General features: G+C 35.7%; 1 protein-coding gene across 2 annotated transcripts; it reads left to right on the top strand.

The window, feature by feature from the left end:
• The first annotated feature begins 443 nt into the window (after nt 1-443).
• On the top strand, nt 444-20,797 carry LOC149807268 (uncharacterized). 2 transcript variants are annotated; one of them, XM_089964228.1, is made up of 3 exons: nt 444-924; nt 3,197-3,404; nt 14,504-20,797. In XM_089964228.1, exon 3 carries the CDS (start codon nt 14,582-14,584, stop codon nt 18,431-18,433), a length of 3,852 nt encoding a protein of 1,283 aa, XP_089820354.1. In that variant the 5' UTR covers nt 444-924; nt 3,197-3,404; nt 14,504-14,581; the 3' UTR covers nt 18,434-20,797. The 2 variants fall into 2 exon arrangements, with proteins under 2 accessions (XP_089820354.1, XP_089820362.1); XM_089964236.1 differs by lacking the exon at nt 3,197-3,404.
• The last annotated feature ends 305 nt before the right edge of the window (nt 20,798-21,102 follow it).

The raw sequence follows: 21,102 nt of genomic DNA, 5'->3' as shown, positions 1-21,102 counted from the left end.
TCTCTCTCTCTCTCTCTCTCTCTCTCTCTCAGTAGGAATTGATATTGTGGTGGAGAAGGTAAAATAGGAAACATTCAGGAACCTGGTATGGACATCAATACAACAGGTTTATTCCTTTTAAGTCTTAACTACATCCAACATAATCACAAGTATTCAAAATGAAAATTCGTCAATCAATTCTTTACAGTTTCGACAGTCTCTTTGTTTCATTAGTTTTGATTCGGCTGAATTCAGTCTCATGATGCAGTGCTTATATAGTATTTATTTCAATCAGTTTTAAGTACAATTCAAAATGACACCAAATAAGATGTGTCTTATTCATACACTTTTATAAGTTCAAATTTCCTTCCTTCCTTCCTTCCTTCCTTCCTTCCTTAAGTACACGCCGAATCACTTATGCGAGCCAGCTTAGTTTCTTCTTAGCTGTTTGTCATCGCTGAAAAGGTTTTTCCTCCTGCGGTTTACGTGAGATGTTCTGCCCGAAACTGACCTGTGTACCCTCGAGGACATGCTTTACAGTAGGTAATACAGGTCCAAAACAGGTATGACAGCACTGATATTAATGACAATAGCCAAGAGCACAGTATGCATTTTATGTACATGGCGTACTTATTGTCGTCATTAGAACATTTTAGAGGTTCTTTTCTATACAGACTAGAGAAGCACGCATTTTTCGCACAGCTATTGCTTCATAAAATCGTTACATCAGGATGCAATAAGCGCATTGCACAGAGGATATTATATAATATAACATGAAATATGTGATGGAATGTGTTCTGAGGGATTTTACAACATGAAGTGTGTACATTATGCTCTTTATAACAAAAAACATGAGCTGTTGTTGTTAGGCTGAGTATTGTTGCATTCAGGATTTTATGATAAAAACATCATACAGTACACACAAGGAATAAAGAAATAATTATGGTAAGTATGATGGTGACCTTGTGCTATATATGCGTTACATGCAAGTAAACAAACGCATAAAAACAATATAGTTAGATGCATAGCGCAGTATGAATCACTAAGATTTTAGAAATAGGACATATTACTTTAGGTATAGACCCTTTATGCAGAGGCTCTGTAAGAGAATCCAAAGAAATATTAAATAAATTTTGCTGAAAATCGTTTCTAATCGTTTCTAATTTGTACTATTATCACTATTTCTCTACTGAGACCTATGACATTGAAACGAACAATAGAGTATGCGTCAACGTCATGAATTAGGCCTTTATTGGTCTCATTATCTTTGGGACAATTGTTTGAATTGACATACTGACTCTGGATTCGACTGTCGTTTTTCTTACCTGTGTTTCTTTAGAGTAATCATGTTGAGAAAATCGAGATAGTCCCTTCCTGGCTTCGTAGGTCGGTTCGTGGATTATCTGCTCTTGCTATTGCAGATTTTAGGGCACCGTGTAGGGGTCTTTTCAGAAACTCGCACATCAGCGAACTGAAGAATATTCCAAACGTGTAAGATCTATTTCCTATGTGGAGCCTTATTTATCGCCATGATGTTGAAACTGTTGCACAACAACATGGGTAGCTCTTTGTGTTAACTTAACTTCGTTTTCTAGAAATACTCAACCCTTAATGTCTGATGAGCTAGTACGTGATACAGTGCTATTTTAATCGTGATGATACAGTTACTAATATGTAGGCTAGGGAAAGTGGGCAGGGGTGGGTGTGTCTGGAGGATTTAAGCATCAGTCAAACCTGTTTGTGTTCGGAAAGCTCGTCTGTCCAGAATCTAATAGCAAGTCCAAACCGTCATGATTGCTGTTAGGAAAAACGTTGTTTACATTTCTTTGCAATTAAATGTGCTCGTATTTGAGGCTGGTTTCACTAATATAAGAAAATGACAGCAGATGACGAACCTACTCAAATGAGGATCAGACATGGAGTTAACGACAGGATCACAATGTTCTACCAGTTGTGCTTGACGAACGTGTTGCCAGTAAGTGGCATATTGGCAAGTTTTATGATAATGTTAAAATATTAATTCATATAATTAATATTATTGAAAATTGCAAAGACGTTTAGTTACTCAACGTTATTTTTATGATTGCCGAGTGCTATATGAGGGCAAAAAAAAAATGCTAGCATTGTTTGAAAATTTCTTTTTCTTCAGATAATACAGCTGTTATTCGTGAGCTCATGTGGTAATACAACGTCTGCAAGCTTCTCATTCGCCTGCAAAGATCTGGCGGCGACACAAGCCGTGTTGTAAATTACATTTAACACATCTTTTTTATTAGTTATTGGAGTAATATCCATGACAGATTAAAAGTTCTTCCATACATACTTTTGTCAAAGGAAAATCTTAATTAACAGTTTCCTTTTTTAATTAATTGTTTCCTTGTGGCAAAACATTTTGCACAGATTCTTAAAGTCTCAACGGCAATTAAACAAAAGTTTTGATTAACTGATCAATCAAAAAGACCTGTATTATCCTGCGTAATTTTAAATGACGTGCCACTTAAAATAACTGATGCAGTATAGTTAGGAGACCAATATGCAGTATTCAGAATTCAAAGCAGGGGCCATAATTAGAAATACAGACAGAGCCCAGAAAGCTCTGTTATTAAGGCGTCACATTCGTAGTTTATGTATCGCAGAGACGATACCACCCATGCCAGCCGTCGGCTGATTCGGGTTGTCTTTGGAAGAAACAATTTGCTCCCATTTCCTCTTCAAGGCATAACCAACATCCAACTCTTATTAAGCTTGACGTTTGTTGTATGGAGAATGAGATGATAATATCGCATAGCCACTAAGCGCAAATGATCGATATATGAGATGATAATATCGCCTAACCACAAAGCGAAACTTATCGATTTTGACAAATTATGCCCTTAATATTAATTATTATAATATCATCTTAAAAATAGACAAGCATGACAAAAAGCGTGTGATTTTTTTAAAAACAATCTTAAATCGGATCAGCTGATTGCTCAATGCTCAAATAGCACATTCAATACATTTATAATTTTGAGTTTGAAGAAAACTTAAATATTGTATACCTGCAAAGTAAGTATTACTGGTATCAAGGCAACTTACATCCCCACATATTTATTCATTGTATTATTATTGAAGCAAATTGTTCTACGGTAAGTTTAGATTCAAAAAGTTCCTGCAGAAATACATTGGTTGAATTAGTAATTAGTATTAGAGAGATGATATCATTTATATGTTTCAGACGTAGAATCCATCAATACACGAACTCTGCACTTAACTACGGGGTAAAAAATTCTATACCGAATACAGAACTATTCAACAAAAGTGCTGAATACTTGGTCTTTCTACTTTGAACTGCATTTCAAACGAACCAAGCAACCCGCCCCCTTCCCATTTCTACATTTCAAGACAGAACCATTGAATGGATGAAATAAGTCATACGCACGCACGTATGTATGGTTGTTTATATATGTATTGCCACTATGTTTAACGATATTTTATGTTCACTATTGAATAGTTGACCAGAAATAAAGAAAAGCCACGCGTATGGTGGGTTGGGGACATCAGTTTTTCGTGAACGCTTCCGCTTATAACTAAAATAAATTTAATATGTTTGGAAATATAGACACTATACACGCCATATTAAAGTATGGTTCGGATTTCCATTGAAGCGCCAATTAAGAAAAGTTTTGAAAGTTACTGAACTGCGTTAAAGAGAGCATTTTTTGCTGCTCCTTACCTTTTGAAAAGTTACTTGTTTAAATGTTCATACTTTCGTCTGTAACATTATTCAAGGTTGTACACATGTTTGGAACGAAATTATCTTTTACCTGACCAAAAACAACTCTAAAAGATATTATATCTATCTCCTCTTTTTACATCCAGCGTTATAACACAGCTCTTGTCATTCATAGACCAACACAAGCGAAATGCACATGTGAGCACATCATTTCTTCAAGAAAGCCATGAGAATGTCATTACCATGAGTTCTTTATGATTTGGTGATGGACATATCGTCCATCAAAAGCTAGGTCGGGTCAGTTTCATGACGGATCTTTAGTTTACGTACACGCTTTAGGTCAGACCACTCGAGTCTCTTTAGCTTTACTGCTTTTTTTTTTCTTACTCGCTAACAGGAATATAACATATGTGACTTGATTCGTGTCCACAAAGCTGTGGCAAAAATGACACGCTACAAAAACAATATCTGCTTAGGAAATAAAACAATTTTTGACCTGCATTTTTTGTGAGCATATAACACATTGTATATGTTCAATCACATGTCATCTTCTTTATCTATTGCCGAAGAAATGAAAGTTTTATTTGATTAAGGGCTAGTTCTCCGAGGTAGTAAAGTCAAACTACATGATAGCTTCATATTGTCATTTTGTTTACCTTGTCATACGGTTCAAAACAGTATCACTAGATGTTAATTCAATCAAGAGGTCTTATATTTCTAGGTTAATTAAATGAACTAATTAAATTCGTCGTATTAGTTTTTAAAAAATTATTTTGTAGAGGAAAAAAAAAGGAAATATCCGGGTTCGAAAGTATATTACAGGCCTCTTCTCCGTAGAAAATTATATGACCGATCCCTGCGTGTTGAAGATTCTGTTCCGAAGATGATTGTCGGTCAGCCAACGAATATTTATTACGCTGTATTCAACCACGTTAGCCACATACATCCGGTTTGCATTCACGTATCGGAAACTCTGCAATATGAGTGGGCTTGAGATTATTTCGAGATCTGCATTTTCTTTTTTTTTTCGTCCATTTTGTCTTACAATTACACTTAAAATAAATGTTTTGGATTCCAAATTTCATTTTCGTAATGCTTATTTTGTTTTCTCACCGGTAAACCGCGCAAGGAAGTGATTGTATTATGCACGATTTATAGATTGCTAACAAACAAACAAACAAAAAAGGAATCAGTGATGCAATTTTTAAATCTTATGACGCGAAATAATCTGACAGGTCACACCCCTGTCAACATTTATAGTATGATGAAATTTCTTGTACCTGAAAATTCCTTCTTATTTTTCAGTAAATACTGAGCCATGTTAAGATCATGGAATATCGCCAGTGACGAGCCAATCAACAAACAAATTCTCTGTTCCTATATTTTCACAATGCTGCCATACTTCTTTCTCTTATATAGTTCCTTTCAATCATTTGAAAGTTTCGCTTGCAGAAAGACAATGCTACTTATGACAGGATTAGTACAGTGTGGCGATCTGGGTGTCCATAGGACTCCCATTTAAAGAGAGTAAGAAGATTAAGGGTATCTACAAAAATGTAACATTAGTTAGGTGTTTTGAAATAGTTAAGAAAAAATATTTATGGTCTAAAAATTGGTTCATAGGTTTTCACAGCATGAGTTTATCCTGAGCGAAAGAGTAAAATGTTGTTCTTTTTTGGCGGGAAATGCAATACGTTCGAATTTGTCTTCCCACAAACTGAATGAGTATTACGTCGTAGGTTTTTCACAGGATGAGTCTGTCTATTTGTAACAATGTAAGATGTTGTTATAATTTGGCGAGAAATATGAGTTTATCTGCCCTTCAACTGAAATTAATATTACGCTGTAAGTTTACTGTGTGGGGGGCGCTCAGGCCTATAACAAGAAATGTAATGATAAAACTTACTATTTAATACGTATTTTGGAATGACCAAGATTCAGTCATTTACTGACCACACAGGGCAGGACGAAAAGAAGCGTATACACATTTTTAAAAAATTCATAATAAGTATTAAAAAATATTCTCTTTCTCCACTGCCATCATATGATTTCCATATAAATTAATGTAATACTCCTATACTTCTATATTCACCCGTAGCATACCTTCACCTTTCCTCCCTTCTTAGACAAAACTACAATCCCATTCATTTAGGGTAAGATATAAAAGAAGGGATTAAAAGATAATTTCATTCTCTTAAAAATAAAAACGTCCTTGCTATCCCTACTACTCTATGGTTCCCTTACCAAAAAATCTCCTGTCTGTCTATAATCTTCCAACCCTACCTTCAATACCCTCTTTTCTAAAACAAAATTAATAACCAGTTGAAACAGAGTATGGTGTAAAAGAGGTGGAAATACCAATAAAATTTAATTCCTTTATAAACAAGACTACTTACCCTACACCCCCTACCAACCTATGATCCCCTTATAAACAAAATAAAACTCCTATTCCAGACTACTTCCCTACCTCCGTGCTGAGGAACCACCACCCACTCACCTGCTGACCACATATGGTGGGATAAAAAAGGGGGTATGAGATATACTTTAAATCCCTTTTAAATAAATCTAACTTTTCTAACTGTGCCACCTTATGATCCCTTTAAAGACATGTAAAATTTCTATTCTCCAATAAATTTCCTACTTCCGGTTTTAGGAACCAGCACCCAGTCAGCTACTATCCACGCAGGGTAGGACGCAAAAGAAGGGATAAAAAACAGAACTTAAGACCCTGTAAACAAAATTAATTTATCTAGCCCCATACCACCCTATAATCTTCCTTATGAATAAAGTAAAATATTTTATCCCATTTATAATGTTACTACCATAATAGTCAGAAAAGACACATCAACACAGGGCATACTATTTAAGAAGGGGTAGAAAAATAGTTTTAATCGCATAGAAATTAAAATAGCTTCTGGAACCACAATAACAACCTATAATTCCTTTTATAAACAAAGTAAGACCCCTAGCCCCTATATAATATCCACACACGCCCCATTTCGCCGTTTATCGTTAAAATAAAAGTTCCTTTCCATATACTATTATCACAGTCGCAAAAATGTTACTAGTGGACTGAAGAAGAGACTGAAGTAGACCACTAGTTTTGAATTATTATGCGTCGTCATAGAACAAGGTAAAATTCATTAGGTTACCGTTTGTGCGTTTAAAGTGACACAGGTAAATCCTATGTTACAAATGTTCATAGGCTTTATCTTTATTAAATTCTGAATGAAATTCAAGAAGGAGATATTTTTATCAATTTCAGGAATACTCAATCTTACAAGTCTCTATGGCAGCCAGTTGTAATTTGTTTGCATAAGGCTGGTGTATTTTTCATTTCTCAGTTTGTGAAAACAAGTGTTATATTGAACCATTGTCGAATGACAAATTTTTTTCTATCAGCCGACATTGTTTGTAACCTAGGCTGGCAAAGGCGTGTGCATAAAATGCAACTTTGCAATTCCTGCCGTTGAGAGCGAGGGGGGAAATCTTGCTGAACAGGTTACACGATGAGAGAGATTATACAATCTATGTTAATGTGTGTGTACGCGTGTGTGTGTGCGTGCGTGTGTGTGTGTGTGTTGAACATTGCGAGGTTATAGACGGTGTTTGGGTGTGAATGTAAAGTTGACAGAGAGAATCTAACATGGAATTTGTGTGTGTGTGTGTGAGAGAGAGAGAGAGAGAGAGAGAGAGAGAGAGAACGTACAGGTCATAAATATCTTTATTATTATTATTATTATTGTGTCATAATGTGTGAGAGATTGAAAAATATATGTATGTCTGTCAATATGTGTGCGTATATTTGAAGGGAAAAAAAAGATGAAAGTAAATTCATTATTAAATGTGTGTACGGGTCTGTGTGAAACACCTGGAGAGATAATTTGATATGGAACTGGTTGGCATCTTTGTGTGTGAGAGAGAGAGTGAGACATTTTAGAAAATCAAATCAAGACATACAGTCGATAACATTTTTTTTTTTTGGTATATTTTTTCATGAATAAAAGTTACAATCATATATTGCAACATAAATCCCACACTTTAACATAATGAGTCTTTTCACGCACAAATAATGTTTTGGCCGTCATATTCTTGCATCTACTGTTAATAAATTATTCAGAAAGAACCTGTTAGTAAAGGAAATCAAACACCTGTTGTCACTAACGCACACGCGATCCATCATCAACAACTGAAAGGAATAGGTTTGTCTGGTTGAATAAGATATTTTAACAGTGGTTGATAATCCACAGTCTTGCACATGGTCATTTTTATCCTTTCTCGGAATTTGGTGCAACACTAATGATTGAAATCTTAGAATGGCAAGAACCGTGGCTGTACGATTATGTATTGTGATCTAGCAGTCGCACTGGTTTGGCGTAGACGATCTGATGCTCTTTTTTCTAACGGCGGATTGAAAACTTGATAATTTGACAAAGGTACAATCATGCTAGGACAACCTTTTTCACACAGATGTTTTGATCTTGACTGGAATTAAAGCTCCTTTTAAGACGTCAAAGTTCGCCAAACGACTGGAGTGATAGTCGAGGACCAGTCCTTTCACTCTGTATTAAGTACAAGTTATCTTTGTTCGTCTCTGTACTGTTAGTCGTAATTATTATGTGCTCTACTGGCAAAATTCTAAAATAGTCTCTTAGAGATGGCCGGTCCACGTTCCTATGGGTCGGCTTCATAAATTCATTAAATTCTATCTTTGCTTATGCCCCTTTGTTGCATTCTACACTTTGTAAATGGGTTGGTAGATTCGTTTAATAAGGAAATTAGAGGTGGGTAGCGTAGGACGATTATTGAGGAATAGGAACTTTACTTTATTTATAAAGGCGCCTTGGGGTAGCAGGGTAAACAGGGAATGTATATTTTGTAGTGAAATAAATTCTATTTTTATACACGTACACACTGCCCTGTGTGGTCAGTAAATGCCTGAATGTTGTCATTCCAAAAGTCATGTTAAATAGTAGTTCGAGTTTTATAATTGCATTTTGTATAGGCTTGAGACTTACCCCACACCCTAGAAAAATTACAACATAATATGAATGTCAGTCTGAGGGCAGACAAACTCACATTTCCCTCAAAAATTGAACCAACATGTTACACTATTACAAATAGACGGACGCTTCATATGAAAGATCTAAGATGTAATATTAATTTCTATTTGAGGGCAGACAATTTCTCGCCAAAAAAGAACAAATCTGTTACATTGTTACACGTATAACCAACCAAACTCGTCCTGTGAAAACCGATTAGCCAGTTTTTAGACAATGATATTTCTTCACCTATATATTTCCAGATGGCTACCGAATATTACATTTTTGTAGAAACCCATAATCTTTTCACTCGGTTTAACAAGGGAGTCCAATTGACACTCAGATCGTCACACTATGCTATTGCCATGCACCCGTTTCGAGACAGCATATAAAAAATACATCGGTTTTGTTGTATTTTTCTGAAAATAATTGCATTCGAACGTAATCATCGGAACATCTTAGCGTGAGTGACTTTTTCCGAAACCGGAAAAATTGCAACATACTACGCGAAAGTTAAGAGGCCCAAATCACGAAACATTTTATATTTAGACTTAAATGCTGAATGCAAGTGACCTTCGTCTCTGATAGGCTGATCTCTGTCGAAAATCGGTGATGGATAACCCATACAATGGTATGCAATAACAGCTCATTGGCTCAGTTAGTGAAGTGATACCTTGTACTCTTAGGCAGGGACGTCAAGGGGGGGGGGGGCTAATAACCCCATCCCCGAATTTGCATGTGCTGTGAAATTGATGTAGCCTATATACGAAAATTAAGATGCCCGTCAAGTTTTGCACACAGCCCCCCCCCCCCGAAAAAAGTTGAAATGACGTCCCTGCTCTTAGGGACTACAATGGTATGCAATAACAGCTCACTGACTCGGTTTAGTGATATCTTGTACTCTTAGGGACTATAATAGTATGCAATAACAGCTCATTGACTCATTGTAATAATTTCTTGCACTCGTAAGGATAACAATGGTATGTAATAACAGCTCATTGGCTCGGTTAGTGTGGTGATACCTTGTACTCGCAGGGACTAAATGGTATACAAAAACAGCTCATTGGCTAAGTTAGTGCAATGCTACCTTTTATAGACGCTCATTAAGGTACTTAAGGATAAACCTTCTTTTCAAATAATTCTGAAACAATTTCCGCAACATTCACCAACAGTACCCATTATCTTTGCCAATTGAAATAATTATACAAGGCATATTATCGTCCGTGCGTATCTTTGAGCACTTGTTTTGATTGCTGTTTATGACTTCGCGTAATTCACAAAATAACTAATCATCCATCCAGTTCCCTTATCAGGATGCCGTTGACTTGTTGCTGTTATACGCCTTCTTTCTATAATGTACATGAGCAGCAGGTTTGTGTAAATGCATATCATGCATAACACGCACTTTTTTCAGTAGAACATACATATAAAATTGCGCACCACCCATAGAATATGAGAATGTTGTTCGATTGATACAGCAATGTAGCACAAGCTGTACCTTATATTAGATGACTCAACCATTTATCTGAAAATAAACGAAAATTCTTGCTAATTGAGGCCTTCTTGTTAAACAGAACTGAAATTTAAATGCTCTTAGGTCATACCTGTAGTAAGAAAATTGGATGTTCTGTCTTTACAGGTAATCTCCAGGGATATTGATTTTGAATAAGCAGCCCACTAGGTGCGCAATTTTGTCGTCTTCTTCTCTGACAAGTCTCTGCAAATTTCTTTGGGCACTGCAAGCCAATGTCACGCTTTATGTTGGAAATAGTTGATGGGTTACCTTGAGAATAACTGCAGTAAGGATGTTTGTTTCTGTCAGTTCAAGCACTGTTAGGTGAAACATATGGCGCCAAAAAGTTCCCATTTAGCAAAGAAAGTTTATTTTAACGGACTAAGTCATTAAACTACACGTGTTTCCTTGACAGACGCAAAAAGAAATAATAATAATAATAATAATAATAATAATAATAACAATAATAATAAAAAATGATGATGATGATGATGATGTGTAACAGGTAACTCAATACATATGAAAATATTCTCCCTTGAGGTCTTCTCTACAATCTACTTATTAACAATATATACATCACATAAAACTGTGCTCCCTTTAGTGAGTTTACAATTCTGTCAGGAGTTTGTGTGGAACAGTTTCCTATTACATAAAGACACTAATCCTGCAGTGGTTGAATTAAAATATTGGCGTCTGAAATCAGGAAGGGGTAATTATTAATTTTGGCGAGTATTTCTATGTTAGAAGATTTACAATCATTCTTGACCTGTTCACCTCACGAAAGAAAGCAGCTAAAATGAATGTCAAGAAGTGTATGATTATAAACAATTTTGATTGTTGTATTCTCAGTATTTAAATTAAGGTGATTCTGGTACATTTGTGCAGATTGATGAGCTCTGGTTATTAACATGCATTTGTGTCTGAGCTGTGTTTATTCACATGTACATATTTCTGGGCTGCGGTTATAACTATATACTTGTTTCTGAGATGTGGTTATAGTGTGTGTGTTTGGACTTTTAACGTTGCTTTGACAATTTTAGTCATATCGCTCTGATCTCTGCAGTGTTGCAGTTTATAGTAATGTCAAGCACTGGTGCATAACGCCGCAGACATGAGCATAATGTCCCACATAGTCATGTAATCCTGACACCAGGCCGACCAGTCCTAATCTTAACCTCTTAATGCTGAGCACCATTTTAGGTAGCTGATTGTACCATTTTTATAAGTCTTTGGAATGACATCACTGGGGATCAAACCCGCGACCTCTCGCATTCTATGTGGACTCACTAACTATACACATAGGCCAGCAAGATGTGGCTATGAACATGAATTTATTTCTTAGTTGTAGTTATCAACATACACTTATTTCTAAGCTGTGATTATTAATCTGCACTTATTTCTGAGCTGTGGTTATAAGACATGTACTTATTTCTGAGCTGTGGTTATAAAACATGTACTTATTTCTCAGCTGTGGTTATAAAACATGTACTTATTTCTGAACTGTGGTTGTAAAACATGTACTTATTTCTGAACTGTGGTTAGTGTGTGTGTTTGTACTTGTGTGTGTTTGTATTTTTAACGTAGCTTTAACAATTTTAGTCAATATCGCTACTATGTCTACAGCGTGGCAGTTCACAGTAATGTCTAGCAATGGGATATCATGCCGCAGACATGTAGCATGATGTCCCACCCAGTCATCATATCGTCATACCAGGCCGACCAGTCCTAACACTAACCTCTTAATGCTGAGCACAAGTAAGGCAGCTGTTAGTACCATTTTTGTAAGTCTTTGGTATGACTCGGCTTGGGTTCGAACCCGCGACCTTCCGCATCATAGGTGGACTCTCTAACCATATAGGCCACTATGTTGTAGTTATTAACGTGCACTTATTTCTGAGAAGTGGTTATTAATATGCACTTATTTCTGAACTGTAGTTATGAGAACGACCTTATGTCTGAGCTGTGATTAAGAACACGCATTTATATCTGAACTGGGGTTATTAGCACACATTTATATCTGATATGTGGTTATTAACACGCATTTATATCTGAGCTGGGGTTATTAGCACACATTTATATCTGATATGTGGTTATTAACATGCATTTATATCTGAGCTGGGGTTATTAGCACACATTTATATCTGATATGTGGTTATTAACATGCATTTATATCTGAGCTGGGGTTATTAGCACACATTTATATCTGATATGTGGTTATTAACATGCATTTATATCTGAGCTTGGGTTATTAGCACACATTTATATCTGATATGTGGTTATTAACACGCATTTATATCTGAGCTTGGGTTATTGGCACACATTTATATCTGAGCTGGGGTTAACAGTCATTTATATCTGAGCTGTAGTTATTAACATGCATTTATATCTGAGCTGGGGTTATTAAGACACATTTATATCTAAGCTGGGGTCATTAACACGCATTTATATCTGAGCTGGGGTTATTAGCACACATTTATATCTGAACTGTTGTTATTAACACGCATTTATATCTGAGATGTGGTTATTAACACTCATTTATATCTGAGTTAGCACACATTTATATCTGAGCTGGGGTTATTAACACGCATTTATATCTGAGCTGGGTTTATTAGTATACATTTATATCTGAGCTGGGGTTATTAACACGCATTTATATCTGAGCTGGGTTTATTAGTATACATTTATATCTGAGCTGGGGTTATTAGTATACATTTATATCTGAGCTGGGGTTATTAGTATACATTTATATCTGAGCTGGGGTTATTAGTATACATTTATATCTGAGCTTTGTTATTAACATGCACTTAGTCTGATTCTGATTTAGAAAGCATTTTGTTATATTTTTTACACACATTGCTGATCTACGGATATTGTAATCGACCAAATCATACGCTTTGTAAGGTCAACGTACCCTGTCATATTTATTTTGTTTATTTATTTTTTTTAAAATCTAACTAAGCGTAATTGATTGTTGTGAGGGCTGTTTGACAAAAATGGGAATTCCTAAAATCGGATTGATCTTTGTGAATAGTATTATCATTTAGCTATGAATACATACATTTAGCAATATGCGTTTCAAGTACATTCACAAAAATAGTACTTTACAGCTCCTAACTGTGGACGTTAAAGAGATGGTACAGGCTCACTGTCAAATCGTACAGGCTCACTGTCAAATCATACAGGCCCCCTCTCAAATCGTACAGGCTCGCTGTTAGATCGTACAGGCTCGCTGTCAGATCGTACAGGCCCCCTGTCAAATCCAGGCTAAAAATTTAAGGAAATCTAACTGTAATTCAATAGACTCAAACGAATGATCTAACATTTATAGAATAAGTTATGTCATCAATGAAATGACGCACGTATCTAAATAATTAGCTTATTACATGCATATAATGTTGGCGATAACTTTTGGCAGATCTCTGTATGGCATGTTACAATAGAGAACAAGTTGTTTCTAAATACAAAATTGGAAGCAAAATAGCGCACGAACACTTGCCGATGGTTTTTAAATGATTCAATGTATTTATATACGGATGAACAATTTTGGAAAATGCAATGTGGAGCTTTTATTTTATTTGACAAATATGTCTTATTTTTCTTCAGTGAGATTGCAGGTTCGTTGTCAAGGGAAATCGGAGTTTCTTATTCTTAGCAGTTTCGCGGCATCACCTTATGTGTCTGTCTCCTTGCTACATTTAGAATAACATTAAAAAAAATGTTGGAGGGTATGGGAAACAAATGAGAAACAAAAGGACAGGTCTTTTGACTTTTGTATTAACGTTTCTTCTACCAAAAATATTATGAAAATTGTTTGGATCTTTTATTTTGATCCTCTGTAAAGAATGAATGAACGTCAATTTTATAATGCAGATGATTTCAAAGAATATACGTCATTTATATATAAATACTTCTTTAACGACGTTAAAAATCATGTCATCAAGCTAACTTGTATTCATATACTGTGCAGAAATGACAAAATACATATATTAAAGCATAATTTCAAATAGAATATAGCTTTTATTCAAAAGATGTTTGTAATAATATAGCAATTATTTTTTTCTTAATTTATCAACAAAATTTCCTTCCCAAAAATCATATTGCACATAAAGATCGTATGGTCCTAGATACCAAACACGACGATTTAGAGTCTGATTCAGCCATTTTAATATTAACTGTATCACTTTAAAAAATAATTAGTTTTTCTTTTGAGATTCATTTTATCTTAAACAGTCATTGTCTTATTTTTTTTTTTAGACATTCATTGTTCTTGGAACTTCTGAGAGGGAATGAAGATTATATAAGGTGTGATTCCAAATCAAGTATCGGTTCAAAATGGATTCTTGGAAAATAATCTTTGTTTTAACTTATTTGTTATGTGGCACAAACGTTTCACACCAAAGCCTTTGGCCTCATCCACAGTCGGTATCGCAGGAAGAAAGAAATGAAGAGAATGTTTGCCAAAGTTTCGACATGTGTGCCACGCTTAATGGTATTTGCAATTATGGTAGATGCAAGACTCAACAGTGCGCCTCTGAAATATATTGTGTTTGCGATGAAGGGTACACTGGGCATAGATGTGACCAAAGAGCTATTGCTGTTGACCCTGAAGATCCGACTGAATCCAAAGAGAATAAACCTCTGCACGAAGCAAGTTCATCCGGTCCGTTGAAAGACTTGACATTCACGAGCCATGTTGAAACTTTAACGAACCCTGAAGATCCGACTGAATCCAAAGAGAATAAACCTCTGCACGAAGCAAGTTCATCCGGTCCGTTGAAAGACTTGACATTCACGAGCCATGTTGAAACTTTAACGACACCTTTACCAGAAAGCCAGATAAAACATAATAGTTCCCTTCATAAGATTACGACCGAATCTTCCAGAAGAGAACATTTAGAAGCCTGGATTACGACAAAGAGTAGTGAAACCAAGACTGATAATGCAAGCACAAAATTGGTCAATGATGGTACAAGTATCCTTAGTAATAAGGGTATTTCAGAATCCTATGACGAACATAATAAGGGAGATTATATGAAAACCATCGCAACACAACAGTCTATTCAAAATGCGTCTATAACTGCGCAAACGGTTATCAAAGACAGTACTACGGTAACAATACAAAGTTCTTCAGCATCTATACATGCAAACTCACAAATATACTTTCCTACGACAGGAGACCATACTATCCAAACCACCTCAAGTCCAAAAACTGTTATAGATGGGCATACAGTTTTTGGAAAAGCCACCACTGTGAATGCTGTTGTGCTCAATCATAATTCATCTGTTGTTGCGACCAATGCAGTGGTAGATAAAGACAATGACAGTTTTCATTCTCAGTTTGAAAAAGAAAACAATACACAAAAAATAAAAATTGCTGCTATGCAAACTGAACAGTTTACAACAGGGGAGAAAACTTCTATGAAAGTCGTTCATAATAAAACTATAAAAGAAAACCCACATGATATCACTAATATTTATACCACAGAAAAAAGTATTAACAGTGTCGCTGCTAAGCGAAGGCAATTTGGTACAACAGTTGGATATTTCGATGAAAGCAGTCATGTTCGAACCGTCGAAAGTATGCTACCCGATGTTCAGGATAATACAAGCTCACTTGTGGGACCTAGTCCTGAGCACACACCATCAGAAAATAATGGTAGTGGGCATTCTAATTACAGTGAAAACACGACAGCAAATAATGGTGTTGGGCATTCTAATTATAGTGAAAACACGACAACAAATAGTGGTAGTGGGCATTCTAATTATAGTGAAAACACGACAGAAAATAATGGTAGTGGGCATTCTAATTATAGTGAAAACATGACAGGAAATAATGGTAGTGGGCATTCTAAATACAGTGAAAACATGACAGGAAATAATGGTAGTGGGCATTCTAATTACAGCGAAAACACGGAAGCAAAACCTTTAAATAAGGTTGTCCAAGTTCAGACCACAGAACGTTTGTTAACTGACATTTATACTAACGAAAGCACACATCTCGAATCCACCACGTACCAACCGACTTCAAGAGATAGTGATGGTGTGGATAACCGTAGTATTAACTACTCGACACCAAAGAATTATCTTGACAAACGACACCATATTGGGACCACTGAAAGTGCGTTAACTGAAGTTAATAAAGAAACAAGCACTGTTGTCAAAACCACCACTGATCAACTTTTCACCACAGATAGCGGTAGAGTAGAAAGTTATAGCACTAAAATTATGACGATAGCATCTTCAGACAAAGTCGATAAAGAAAGTTTCATCGTAAACAACAAGACGATAAAAGAGCATTTTTCTGCAGATAAATCACAAACCTTCGGAAAAAGTGAGAGTAATAACAGTCATGCTGCTCAAATCGAGGCTACTGTAGGAAACACAACGGACACAGATCAGAACAGTCATTATCAAAGCACTCCAAAAGATATGAAACTCGGTCCATACATTAAAACCATCGGTTCAACGAATCACGAAAGCATCTCTGTAACAAATAGGGAGAAGATGCACTTCGGATCTACTCAAAAGCTGAGCGAAACTATCGGTATAACCGAACATGCATCTAACAGTGAAAGCAATCAAAGCTTGCAAAGAGAGCAGGATACGTATGCTGCAGATAGTGTCAACGAAAAGGATATATCGATAGATTTAAATGAAAGAAATGGTATGACAAATATGCAGTATGAAACGATGGAAAGCTCGGAAGAAGAACAGGATGTAATCGTTGGTGGTAGAAGTGTTCAAATGCCTGAAGAAGTATCTGTCCAGAAAACATCATTCAAACTGGAAGATATAATGGTCCAAGAAAGTGAAAACTCAAGAGAACGCCCTTCAGAATGGACAAGAACTACTGTAAGAAAGGGCTATTACAAACGTGTTATGAGTAACATTTTTGCGGACACATTAATAACATCTGATCATAGCCAGACGGAAACAACAACGCCGGCAACACTCAACGATAGTTTATTGGACTATATGAAAAGAACAACAATTAAAATCTTCGAAAAAAATATCACAAGAACTAAATCTACAAAACACGCATTGGATGATTTAATATCTGATGTTTCTGAGAACGACAGTTTACAGCAAGCGCAAGAAAAAGACATTCATGACCATCAGATAGTGTTTTCTACACCATTAGATGAAAGGCATGATTCTTTAAATATAATAAATGGCCTGGACAGCATGTCTAAACTTAATTTAACAACTACTGGTACAGGGCAAACGACAGGCGCTGTTTTAGTTACAGAAATGTTTCAGGATTTGAAAAGTCCACCAGTATCATCAGAGCGACTCCTCAACAAATCGGTCGTAGATAATAAATCTGTTATTATGAAGATAAAGAGTCAAATGTTACAACTCCTTCAGGATACTAAAATAAGTGATAGACACGTTTCTTATGATAATTCAAATATTGAGCAAAAAACAACGTCCACAACACTGGATACAACAAATAATCCATTGCCCCAAAGACAAATTGTTGAATTAAATAACATATCGTCCACAAAAGGCCTTGTAGGGACAGAAAGAGCGGAGGTATTTAAAGACAATTCATATAAGGCTGGAAGAGTTTCCATTGAAGTTAAAGACATGCCTCTAACTTCTCCAGCTTCTAAACTCCCTACAACGAAATCATCAATACCTTCTGATGTTTCAAATAACATGTCTCCTGATAAATCAAGTCTTCTAGAAACGCTCAGACGACTGCTTCTTTTAGAAGATACATTTTTTAGTCCTTCGCAAATACCTTATACAACACATAGCGACACTGAGTCACATGCCACGACATCTAAAGCATCAAACACTTACAGGACACTTGGTGATGTACCTGATATACCGATAACGACCAAACCTATCACTTCCGTCTCAGCTGAATCAAATTTTCACACTAGAGTTCAAACAGAGGAAGGACAAAAACATACCACGCAACTGAAAGAACGTCACTTGAGAAAAGAAAGGACTTATAGGACACTAGAAGCAACCACAACTAAACATGAAATAGGAAATCAGTTGAGTCAGCACACATACAATAATGCTACACCAAATGCAATTGAAATGAACGACAATTTTCCTACGTCATCTGTGCCAGTTGATCATCAAATAAACGCCAAAAAAGCGATTAATGAATCAGGCTCAAGCGATGGATCACAACATGTTTTAACAAATGGCAGCTTCACAGGTTAGCCTACAGAGTCAACTATAGGTCATGTAGGGCTCAATGAAGCAGTATAATTAACCGCATCAATGAAAGAAAACTGTAAAAAAAAATATGTCACATCGTATAACGACGCCTCTATTCATTCAACTATTATCCAAAATTTAATTCCAGCGACAACGTTAGTAACTTCGGTATCCAAAATAAATGAAGGCCAAAAAGAAGAGGAACATTTTAAGGTCCAGGAACATGTTAGACAATTTGACAAACGAAGCTCGTGTTTTGTCATCTGCTATTAATTCTCAAGCATCCCCAAAGATAAGGACGCACTTGGTGGCATCAATGCACCCTATTACCGAACATTTAGAAGGAAATACGCCAGATCTGTTCCTACAGGTGAAATATTTTTTAGAAAACGAACCATATAATTCGGATCAGGTACTGTCATCTTATTCATATATGAAAGTGGAACAGTCTGATAAAACAACAAATGGCCAAAACTCCAACCAATGTTCATCAGACAATACAGCAAAGCCTGTTACGATAGAAGGCTTTCCAAAAGACAATCATTCTGCAGAGCTGCTAAGGGAACGTGGCACGATTATGTCTGTCGAGCATTTGAATAGAACGGAAACTGAAAATAATCCAACTGGTCCAAATAATAATGATAATAAAATCACGGGTAATTACTCTGACTCGTATGCCTCAAACCACAGTAAAGTGGCTGGAAAAAATGCATGATACTGTCATTGAACATAAAGTCCCGTCGATTAAAACAACCAATGTACATATCGTTCCTGACACAGAGACTTCGCCTTTAACTGATATTTTCTCAGCGCTTGAAAGTCCTCGCGCAGCAAAAGTGACAAGATTTACAACGTCTCATTGGAAAATACCACAGTTGTCTCCGATGTAATATTTCTAATGAAATATCTGCATCAAATGGTGAAATGGACAATAACACTGTACAAAACAAAATGGAAAATACAACCAATATTAATGAAGGTCAAACATCTGAAACTCAGAATGGTACATTATACGACAATGCTGGACCTCATCTCCGTAAGTCTGGCAAAGACAAGAACGACATAAAATGCAATTTGATATCACAACAGACTTCGGCATTGGTCCATCATCTTCCAACAATTCTGGTGACAACATAGACAACTCATACATGAATAACTCTTTGGTCGCTAATGATTTGAATAAAAGCAGTAATGTAGAAAATGCTACTTGCACAATATTAGAAAGCAAAGATGGAACCAAAAGAAATACAACAACGGTGTACTTTGAAGAATCAACAGAAAAGCTGAATGAACAATCCAATTCAAATTCCACTTTAGTTGATAAGCTAAATGCGATTAAAATAGTTAACGATCAGATGGAATCAATTTTACATTATTAAGCACTTATTTGATGACTCACCTCATGAAGTTAATACATTCAGGGAAATTCCAAATGAAACTTTGAAACGGTTAAACTTTGTGTCAGAATCGTTTCTGTACATGCGAACCCGATGAAACATATGTAATTATGTAAATCTAAATATTTAATTTTTTAAAAAATAATACTTTACAAGATATCAACTAGACTAGTTGATATAATGTGTAGGGAAAGGATTAGAAAATTGGGCTGGTATTTTGCTTATAGGACGTAATACAAACGGTAGTCTTGATATTTCTTAAGGACCATACCTTTCTTTCCAATGTTTTTAAAGATGAAACTGATGTGTTGGATGTGTTACATCTATTGATTTTTGCTTTTAATCAGCATTATCTTTGTTGGAATAGTCACACATGGACCTGCATTTGTTTCAAGTGTATAGAAAAGGCTAAATGATGAATATTTATACTGAAATTTCATTGAATATCTATTGTACAGTGGTGATGAATTCCTTGTCGGACTTGTCAAATATTTTTAAGTCTAGATAATTAATCCCTGACAACAGTCTCACTCGAAAATTATTTTTGTGCCGACTATCGAAATCACAGGTATATATAAATAGTTGTACAAAGTTCTGGTTTGGTTTATAATATTTTATTTATATGCAGTCTCGAGTAAACCACTAATATAAATGACAATGTGCTTATTTGTAATACCTGTCACTTGCCCATGATAACAGATTTAGGCATCATTCTGTACTTAAAGGTGCTATAGTATGCAACGGGAGAACATTATTTCATTCTTCCTAATTAGGTGAAACAACGTGTTGCATTTGGATCCAGTAGTTTAAACTAAAGAAAACTCTTACATCTTCGTCCTGCAAAACATGTTTATCATATGAATATATATAGCTTTATATGTAACAGGAATTGATGATAAAAAATGTTTCTCCAATATATCAGGCTCTTCTGATAAACAACACTTAATTCATTAAAGAAATATTTCTATCATCTTTTTGCTTATAAGTCATACAAGTTTATAAAGCCTTTGTTTTTATGGGAAAGAATGTATATACCTTCAGCAATGATAAAAAAATAATTCATTTTTATATTACCATTACAACGTGGCACAATGTTTCTTCAGTTCAAATAAGTAGTTAATGGGGACGATGTTTTGTCATGGGGACCTCCATGCAAAAAAGTGAATATCGAATATAGCGTCATGGAGAATTTAACACGGGTGACGTCACGGTGCTGGACACTGGGGAAAATGACAACAATGTTGCAAGTTGCTGACCTCAATCGGGCGGGTACTA

Source organism: Sinohyriopsis cumingii, chromosome 1, assembly GCF_028554795.1.
Source record: "Sinohyriopsis cumingii isolate HCF-2022 chromosome 1, ASM2855479v2, whole genome shotgun sequence".
NCBI lineage: Eukaryota > Metazoa > Mollusca > Bivalvia > Unionida > Unionidae > Sinohyriopsis > Sinohyriopsis cumingii.
Note: the sequence above shows the minus strand (reverse complement) of the source record. Positions and strands in the feature narration are given on the sequence as shown.